Raw genomic sequence first — 10023 nt, 5'->3', positions numbered from 1 at the left:
GGAGGATTACTCTCTGACTCATTAGACTCCTCCCCTTCTCCACAGGAAGAAGGTTCTAAGGCTTCACTTGGCAGAACCAGAGGTTGACGCCTGTTCCCGGCTGATAAAAAGAGTCGTTGGATAAAGCACATCAGGTAAGAGAACGTGACTCTTTGTACCTAGCTGGTTAGCTAGCTAGATGGCTAGCCAAGCTAACCGCCATTTTGGTGACGAAATTCACTGATTGGTCTCAGACAAAACTAAATAATAGTACGACAAACATAGACTTTCATAATGTGCAAAATTGTCTTTTAAATCAACAAACATCGTGTGTAATTCATGGCACAATTCAAACGGGAGGAAATAAATATTTCTCTCTCACTGTTGACTATTGTATGTATATTTTCCAAAAGCAGGTCCCATGGGGGGCTTTAACTCTTTATTTCCTGCTTCTTATTAGCTGTTGAATGCTGCAGCTTAGTGTAACTGCAGAGCTCATTCTCATCTGTTTAACATCTGAAGTTGTGTCTTGATTTATGAGCTGAAGTAAGCTGCTTCTGTCCTGCACAGCTCACGTCAGAAAACGCCACGTCTGCACCGAAATAAATAAACCAGAACCAGAGTAACTCCTAAAACCAAGAAGGTTAAGATTTCGTCAATCACTTCCTGTCTTCTATTCGTCCACTGAAGCGTGTCCGTTTGATGTGGCGTGTGTGCATCTCTGTCTTAATGTGTGTGTGTGTGTGTGTGTGTGTGTGTGTGTGTGTGTGTGTGTGTGTGTGTGTGTCTAATCCGGTCCAGATGATCGGGGGGAAGATGAGGAGAAAGAAAGGAAGAGAGGAAGGTTTGAAGGTATGAAGTGATGGAGGAGGAGTGACACAGTTTAACTGGCTGGCGTTAGCGTGTTACAGCGAGGTTTCCATGCAGCCGAGCCCGAACATCTGCAGCCGATTACCCGGAGACACGACGACACGAAGCACGGTGGGGAATCTGTGCTGCGAGGGAAGAAAAGGAGCACGACGAGACTTTCCACATGCAGACGGTCGAACAACACCAAATATCTGGGTGTTTCAAACGTCCACACAGATGTTATATAATGTGTGGACGTTTACCTCCATGCATTCAGGAAGCTGTGGGCTCCAACCACAAGCTGCTACTGGGCAGCTGGGAGGTAACGCTTTGCTCAAAGGCACACTGCTGTTGGAGCTGGGCATGGCATCAAGTCCAGCTTGAGCTCATGAAGTAATGTACCAAAATTAGTAAATGCTCTAAAACACAGATTAGGTGTCACCGTGAACTTTGTGCCTCCTTCCTTCCAGCTCAGCATCACGGCAGTTTGTGAAACAGTAACGAAATGCAATCTATTACTTTTGTGTACAGGGACACAAATTATCTTGTTGTTTTGCCAAAACAATGCCAATGAAAGGTCTGTTAGGACCCTTATTAGTGGTGGACACACAGACTAAATGCATCCACGTGACTAAGCAACAGTCAGAGCAAGTGAGGTACTTTATAATATCCAAAGAGACGACTGTTGGTGGACGTGAGGGGTCCAACAAACAGGACTTACTACCAGAAGACCGGTTGTTCAACACCTCGTTGTGGTTTTATGGAAGTGCTTTTGTTGCCTTAACACAGGGGTCGGCAACCTTTTCTATCCAAAGAGCCATTTTGCTCTATTTTCCACCAAATGAAATGTGTCTGGAGCCGCAAAAGCTATTTCATATCATAGCTTATAAAGTTGTATATATAGTTATATTATATATACAAAAACTATAGTTTGTTGTATTTATGAAAATATAGAACAAGAATAAAGACAATTCTTGACATTTTACTGCAATTTTACCTGATATAACAATATCAAACTCTTATGAAGAGGAGAGTTTGCTGCAGCAGTTTAGAAATCGCTCTTTGTCGCTCATCTCTAGCATGACACTTTTCAGCAAATGCTGTGTGCTTGTTCTGGAAGCATACATGTAAACCAGCATCGTTGGCAGTGAAAGCAAATGAAGACGTCCACGCAGAGTTAAACTCTCTATTTTCCTCCATGACTTTTCTTTTTTTGGATTTATCCATTGATAGTTTACAGAGGGCGGGGGTCTGAAAATCATGATCAGCCACCTGCAGGGAAAAGCTCTTGACAGGGGTAGAGGATTTAACTGCCTGTGGGAATAATTAACAGATTCTGTTCATTCTTGCTTATAAATTATATTCTCTCTGAACACGTTTCTCTTTTTGGAGAACGTCATGTGAGATAACTTCTTCTATCTGCACCATGTCCCTGCTCTACTTTCTATTTCCTCGTCTCAGCCCCGTGTGTCACGTGTGTGTAAACCTCGCTCGAGTCAGGAAACTTGTCAGAATACACATATTTGATTGGCTGAGCTGCATCACCTGATGTGATTTGCAATGCATTGGTCAGTGCATTGCACCGCCGAACAAGTGCCGTAACGGCTGAATAAGATGCGCCGGTTAAAGTAGAAACTCGGTGCCCAATATGTATAATTCCGAATTATCTATCAGATTTAGGGCCTGGGTCCGGATCCGGTCCGCCAGTTGGGGACCCCTGATGTAGACTCAGGGAGCTGCAACAGAAGGGCTGAAGAGCCGCAGTTTGCCGACCCCTGCCTTAACCTCAGCAACCTGAATCCACTGCAGGAATTTGTTTTCCATATTTGCCTCTGACAGACGTCTTCTCGTTTGTCAGAATGCCGGACAGCCTTCAGATTCTTCCGTCGTTGTTAAAAAATTCTTTCAATGACGGAAAATATTTGGCTAACGCGAACAGATGAACTTACTTGGGTCAGCGATGATTTATTATTGGGCCCTTATTGACGCCATGTTCAATAGGAGAGGGGCTCTTATTGGATACCACTTTCAAATATCCGAGGCCCTCTTAGCCCCGGTTTGGTAATCTTAGTTTGGGCATATGAATAGTTAGCATGTGCATCCCACCCACCAACATCCGTCCTGGTCTTTGTCTTGGTCTTTGTCCTGGCGTCCAGACTCAGACAGACGTTAACAGACATGCAAGTGACCTCCTTCCCGCCTCGACGACAGTCTTTGTTAAAGACGTTGACCTTCTCGGGTTCAAAGATGAGCTTGGCCTGAATCCGCACCACACCACGAGACCTGGAGGGAGGAAGCAGGTCTTCATCAGGGCGCTGTGGTCCTCTGTGTTCGTTCACTTGTGTTACTTCCATCATTGAGGGGAGTCAGTTACCTTTTAGGCACAGAAACTACCCCTTAAGATTTAAGGACTTGGCTTCGTTAGAATAAAGCGAAATTTAACTTCAGGAAATTATGCATGGTTTTAGTTTCAGAGTAAGTCTCTAACACCACAGACAGTTACTAGAGTTAATCCTCTAGGGACCTTGAATATCTTTATTAAATTTCATATAATTCAATCCATTCGTAATTTTGAACCACAAATGTGAACCTCAAGTAAAGCTGAGAGAATCACTCAGTCAGTAGGATTCATCCTCTGGGGAACATCGTGAACAGATTTAATGGAAATCCAGCCAACAGTTGTTGAGATATTTCAGTCCGGACCGAAGTGGTAGAGCCATAATAACACTGTGCATCTATAGAAACTATAACAAATCCAGTGTGAGTGTGTGCTGGTCTGACCAGATGATGACAGCCGCTCCCAGTGCTCCCACAGCGAGGTCGACCAGCCCGTCTGCATTGACGTCCAGAACACCGTGAAGACTTTGACCGAAATACTGCAGACCTGCAGAAAACCCGGCTGCAGAGAGACGCTGGAGAGAGAGCCAACAGACTGATTATTTACGCACAGATTGCTTCTTCTGGCTGAACTGGTTCTGCATCTGTTACCTGTCTGTACTGGTGTTGGATGGTTTTGTCCTTGCCATAAAAGATGTAGACCGCCCCCTGGTGGTCGTCCTCCAGCGGCGCTCCCATCACAAGCTCCCTGAAGCCGTCCCCGTTCATGTCAGGTATCTGGGCCAACGCCGAACCCAGCCGGGAGTTCTGAGAGCGGTCAGAAACCTCCAGCGCCCCCTGCAGCATGAACGATACCTGGAGGGAGAAGGTTTAGTTTAGTTTGAGTATTTACTAGAATGCTGCAGCGTGGAGTCCTGTGTGAATGTACCTGTGGAGTCACCGTGTAGATGTAGACCTTCCCTCTCTCCCAGCCTTGACTGTAGAACATGGGAGCTGCCACCACCAGTACGTCCGACTGTCCGTCATCGTCTACGTCTATCGACAACAACTCACTGCCGAAATATGAGCCGATCTGGAAAAGAACAAAACAAAAACAGTTTTCATTTCAGCAGAGACGGCCATGTGTCCCACATGTGGATACATACTTAGGTGTCACATCTCAATGCAATCTATTGGTTCCGTCTACAGGGACACAAACCGTCCGTGGATTTTTTGGGGGTTTCCCTCGAAATATTATGTTAAAAACTAAAGTTAGGTTAGTAAAAAACATCGTGGTTGGCTTAAAAATAACCATGAACTGTTAGTTTTAGGCAACAAAACCAACAGTTGGGTTGAAAGTTGTGTTTGTTGGACCCATCCACCAACAGTCTTCTTTTTACATATTATGAAGTGCGTCACTGGCTGGTGGGACTGACCTGCTCCCCCAGCAGGGCCTGCAGGATGGTCAGGTTCCCCGTGTTCTTCAGGCTGAAGATGATGACCTTCCCGGTGTGGTTGAACCTCGGAGCTCCGGCCACGTAGAGCTGAGAGCCCCGAGACGAAATGAGTGAACCCACCGAGTAACCTGGAACCAGAAGAAGGAACAGAAACAGACCAACGGGAGTCAAGATGTTCTGATATTTCCCCGTTAACACAGACCAACAATGGAGATGGAGGTCAGTTAGTCAAACTGTGTCCAACATTTTGACCGCTAGCTCTCTTGACAACTGATCAGAATATTCATGGTCTTCAGAAGATGAACACAACTTATTCTGGTGACCCCCCCGACCTTCCCTGTGGCGCCACCATCAGGCAAAAGTTCCACTTGTACTTCACACAACAAAGAGCTAAATCTTAGAGATTTTAGAGATCGTATGGCCTCGTCATGAGTTCCACCCTCAGTTTGAATTACTGCTGACGGCAAAGCTGGAACTAAAGCTAGATCATCAGTGCATTGGTTGTTTTGTCCAATTCTTTTATTGTTGTAATTATTGCTGCAAACTCTACGAGCAGGATGTTCAATTGAAAGTATACGTTTAAAGCTGGGGACATATTCCTGAAGACAGACAGTCTATCAAATGCTGTAACCATCAAACTAATCATGTATAAATATATACATGTAAATTGTATATATACATATATTAAGAGTAGACAGAGATAAGTACAGTCCAGCCTTATTACCAAGATAAGCTCCGTGGTTCTTCAGCTCCTCTGGAAACTCGTCCTTGTACGAGGATTTTGGTGGAACGACTTTGCCGTGTTTCGTCTCTTTCAGCACGGCGCCGTTCCAGTCGTAGGCGCCGACCGCCCCGAGCAGAATGCCGTCCTGATGGAAGAACACGGAATATAATACATGCAACATAATGTAAGATAAAGTAGAACTTTATTAATCCCTGAGGAAAGTCTTGTGCCAGAGATTGATCAAACGATACAGCAGTAGAATAAGAGCATAAATAAACAATAGAATAAGTATTAAGTTCATAAGAAGAGACAAAATAAAATAACAATAGAAAAGGTAAATCATAACAACATAAGATTGAAGACAAGCATATAAATACAAAGTGAAGAAGTAATACTAACACCAGTAGATAACACAAACCTGTAGCAGAGCAGCAATAAAACATGAGAAGTACCTCGTGTTCCTGGAAGTATTCATGTGTTTTGGAGCTTCTATTTTCACAGATTCTGACTGAGTTTCCCAGCATGCAGCTCAAGTAACAGAACGCCGAAATGTTCCAGCTCCACTTCCTGAGTAGATTTTACATCTGAGAGCTTTTCACTGTGTAGGTGACTCTGTTATGAGGATGTGATCTATTAGGGCCTTTCAAATGTTTGTTTTATTCATTCAACACACATGGAGCCCGAGGAGGAAGTACACAGATCCTTACATCATGTAAAATACTTATAAATAAAAACTTCTGCTTTCAAAAGTAGAAGTAAAAGTACTCATTGTGCAGAAGAATGTTCCCCTGTGATGTGTTTCTGGTCCATGTCGTAGCCTTTTACTGCTGTAGATCAATGGACGTCCTTCAGTCTAGCAACAAGTCATGACTCTGATTTAAAACAACAGGAAGAGAAGTTCCCTCTCTGCTGAGCAGCAATCGTCCAGATGTGATCATTTTCATACATTGCTAAAAAGTCGACCATTGACTCAGTCTTTGAAAAAGAGAAAAGGAGTATCCAGTCATCTCAGTCTGTAGAGAAACATATAACTGAAGTGTCTAAGATGAAGTGGAATAGAAGTATAAAGTGGTAGTAAATGGCAATACTCAGCTAGTATACTCGTGGTATATACTATAATCAAGGTGTTTTAGTTGACAGCCCGACCGTCTTAAACAACGATGATCCAAACATCTTCCAACTCATGATGGAACGTCTCAGCACTGAAGCATTGACTCTGAACAGGCTGCTGTTGGTTTATCATTCTCAGAACCTGAACACAACACGTGTGTGTGTGTGTGTGTGCGCGTGTGTCTGTGTGTGTGTGTGCGTGTGTGTCTGTGTGTGTGTGTGTGTGCGTGTGTGTGTGCAGTCAATCACACACTCAGATGGAGCTGGTTGAATCCAGATATAAAAGCGTTGAGTCATCATCTCTACGGGCCAGTGAGTCAAGGACCACAGTGGATGACCAAATTCTTGGCGACGGCATCCTGTCTGCAGGACTCTGGATCTGCACCAGGACTGACTCTAGATCTGCACCAGGTCTGACTCTGGATCTGCACCAGGTCTGACTCTAGATCTGCACCAGGACTGACTCTGGATCTGCACCAGGACTGACTCTGGATCTGCACCAGGTCTGACTCTGGATCTGCACCAGGTCTGACTCTAGATCTGCACCAGGACTGACTCTGGATCTGCACCAGGTCTGACTCTGGATCTGCACCAGGTCTGACTCTAGATCTGCACCAGGACTGACTCTGGATCTGTAGATTCACTGTTAAAGGTCTTGTTGTGATCCGGTCTGAGGAGGACGGTTGTCCTGCAGGACGACTCACTCAGAGATGATTCATGATGTCATCTGTTTTCCACATCAGTGTGACTGCTACCTGAGTTCACATTTTATACCTTTTGATCCCCAAAAGAGCAGGAAACACTTTGCATATGTGTGTGTGTGATGGTGTGCATCACTGAAGGCTGAGTGTCTGTGTGGGTTTTGGCAGCTTTACGTTCAGGAAAAAACATCTGCTCTGCGTTTCCCAAAGAAAAGTTTCCACGACACCATTTTCACTCCCTGACGTTGGAATTCAGTCGAGTACGATTTTCCCTGGATGAGAAACAACAGAAATATTTCTAGAAGCTTCTTATTCTGCAGCTTCAGAGTTGTGTCAGGACCAGAAGCAAACCCACTCCTGATGTTTGAGGATCACACTGATACTAATAGTTGAGAGTTTGATCTTCTGTTGCTGTCGTCTGCTGATTTTATTGGATTTGCTTTTCTGGAGAAAACTGGAGGAAAATCTGATTAGTTCATCAAGTGGAAACTCAAACCAGACGATTCCTACAAAATAAAGTACCGATCAGGATGTTATGCAGCAACGATTTGGGGGAAATGATAAGGATTCTTTATCCAGTAAGAACAGATCTTTGGAAATAAAACATGATAAAAAAGAATCAACTACGCAAAATCTAAAGAGTCAAATCAGAAATAATACTGAGTCTTCACATCATCACTTTACGGACATCAACACACAAGTGTGCGTTGATGTGTGAACTGAACTAATAGAAGAACTCGTTACTCACTTTGACTAAGTGTGAGGAGAAACCAGCCTGAGCCATCTGCAGACCGAACCCTCGACCCTGACTGCTGGTTCCTGCAGAATGGAAACAGAGACGACATCATCGTGTTACTTTCACGTTTTAATAAAGCCTTTTTAAATGTCACATGTGGAGCCAGCAGTAGTGATCCCACTGGGAATCAACAGCCCGAGCTACAGCTGTCTGCAGCCGTTAGCTTTCTCTGTTGGTTCCTCAATCTGAACAGCGGACGCATGTAAAGGTGAAAGCAGCATAAAGGTTCACATTAGCAGATTGTAGACTGTGAGAGAAAGCGAGGGGAAGAAAGTGAAGCATCTAGCAGCACAGAAGATTGATGAGAATAAAGAAGGTGGAGGGATGTCTCAGTGGAAAGAAGCAGAAACTCAACAGGTGGCTCATTTCTGGTCTGGAAAACCTCGCTTAGCCAGCTGCCCTTCACGCCAACCTCAGAGAAGCAGATAAAACATAGACGGACGGACGGACGGAGGCTCCACACCTTCAACCAATCAACAGATATTCAACATGGTCAGCTGACCTTCCAGAGAGAAGATCCTCTCTCCCAGCGCGTCCGCGATGTCCTTCAGCGCCGACTCGTCCGACACATTGAAGAAGTGCTTCTCATCCGGGTCGCTGGCGATGAACTTGATTTCCTTCAGAAAGGCTTCGGGGTTGATTCCTCGACGGTTGTAATAACCCAGAACCTGGACAAGACCCAGAGCAAAACACTCAGGATAGAGTTCCTGAAGTCCAAAACAACAGAGGAGGAGGTTTGATGCAAAAACTGGGAAGGAGGAAGAAAGAAGCTAAATCAGACAGGAAACCAGCAGGACAGACTCACAGCGATGGCGTACATGGTGACATTGTCTCTCTCGCTGTCGGCGACGGCCTGCACCAGCTGTGGACTATCGTGAGATTCTCCGTCCGTGATCACAATCATCACCTTTTGAGCGCCGGGTCGGCCGCCGCGCTTGAACGCATCCGACCTGCACAGGGAAGAACAGTAAGTGAACCTGGTTCGGTTACTGTGTGGCCATCATCCTTCCCGATGGACATCACTTTTGTGTCGTACCGCGCCACGTTGATGCCCAGCGCCGTCCTCGTCTCCTCGCCGCCCCGCTGGTCGATGCCCCTGGCGGCCTCCACCACCTCCTCCACTGTCTGGTACTCACCCAGACCGAACTCATGGACCACCGTGGAGCCGTACTGAACCACACCCACCTGCAGGCAAAACACACCACAGCTCAGTCCAGACCCTAAAACCCTGCACCTTAAGGTGTCAGAGAGCTTTTCCTCTGTCAGCCTGTTGGTCAGCTTCCAGTAAAACCAGTCCGCTACTGGTGGCCGCTCAACTGCAGCAGATAATGGTTCAGATCTTTGATCAAGATCATGTCAGTGGGGACTGTTGAAGGTAGGGAGACTGCTAGTTTTGAAGGATTCCTATTTCTCAGTTGCATGCTGGGATATAAATTGACACATAAATCTGGACTACTGCAGTCTATGAGCTCTGTTTCCACTACAAGCATTACGTTTGAGGTTTAGTTGCATGGTGATCAACTTCCAGACCTTATAATTACTTATTCAAACTAGGTACTAAAGATTAAATGCTATGCCATGTTAGCTCCAAGGTTGACATGGCTCCAATGGCTCCTTATATAATGAGCCTAATGCATGTTCTAGTTGCATCATCTATTGTAGTGTCTGCTACTGAACAAATGCTGCATTCAGGGAAACAAGAGGCGACAAACTCTACTGTTTTATATTTATGCAATATAGAGTCTTTTCTTTAAATTCAGTGATGAACCGACCTGCGTCTGACCTGGGCCGATGTAGAACTTCTGCAGGATGGTGATGAGGAAGTCCCTGACCTCGTACCACGGATAGATGGAGTTGGAACCGTCCAGAACGATCACGATGTCCATGAACGTCTCACATCCTGTAAGACAATACACAAAACAAGACAGAGGGATGGATGGATGGATGGATGGATGGATGCATGGATGGATGCATGAAGGGATGGATGGATGAATGATGGATGAATGGATCAATGGATGGATCAATGGATGGATGGATGGATGGATGGATGGATGGATTTATGGATGCATGAATGGATGGATGGATGAATGA

The 10023-nt window shown here is 45.2% G+C and overlaps 1 protein-coding gene across 1 annotated transcript in view; it reads right to left on the bottom strand.

The window, feature by feature from the left end:
- LOC116376948 (integrin alpha-11-like) overlaps positions 1-9869 on the bottom strand; it is a gene marked incomplete at both ends in the record, with an annotated part of 20460 nt that extends 10591 nt beyond the window's left edge. The window contains 12 exons of the mRNA XM_031838460.1: positions 1092-1213; positions 2852-3111; positions 3610-3740; positions 3817-4020; positions 4094-4237; positions 4581-4729; positions 5326-5470; positions 7885-7955; positions 8435-8600; positions 8738-8882; positions 8969-9117; positions 9705-9869. Of these exons, the coding sequence (XP_031694320.1) occupies positions 1092-1213; positions 2852-3111; positions 3610-3740; positions 3817-4020; positions 4094-4237; positions 4581-4729; positions 5326-5470; positions 7885-7955; positions 8435-8600; positions 8738-8882; positions 8969-9117; positions 9705-9869 (1851 nt within the window). The remainder of the gene's footprint in view (positions 1-1091; positions 1214-2851; positions 3112-3609; positions 3741-3816; positions 4021-4093; positions 4238-4580; positions 4730-5325; positions 5471-7884; positions 7956-8434; positions 8601-8737; positions 8883-8968; positions 9118-9704) is intronic.
- Positions 9870-10023: the final 154 nt, after the last annotated feature.

The sequence above is a fragment of the Anarrhichthys ocellatus genome, unplaced genomic scaffold, assembly GCF_004355925.1.
Source record: "Anarrhichthys ocellatus isolate YVR2014 unplaced genomic scaffold, GSC_Weel_1.0 scaffold735, whole genome shotgun sequence".
NCBI classification, from domain to species: domain Eukaryota; kingdom Metazoa; phylum Chordata; class Actinopteri; order Perciformes; family Anarhichadidae; genus Anarrhichthys; species Anarrhichthys ocellatus.
The sequence above is the reverse complement of the archived record's forward strand: the minus strand, read 5'-3'. Positions and strand labels throughout refer to the sequence as shown.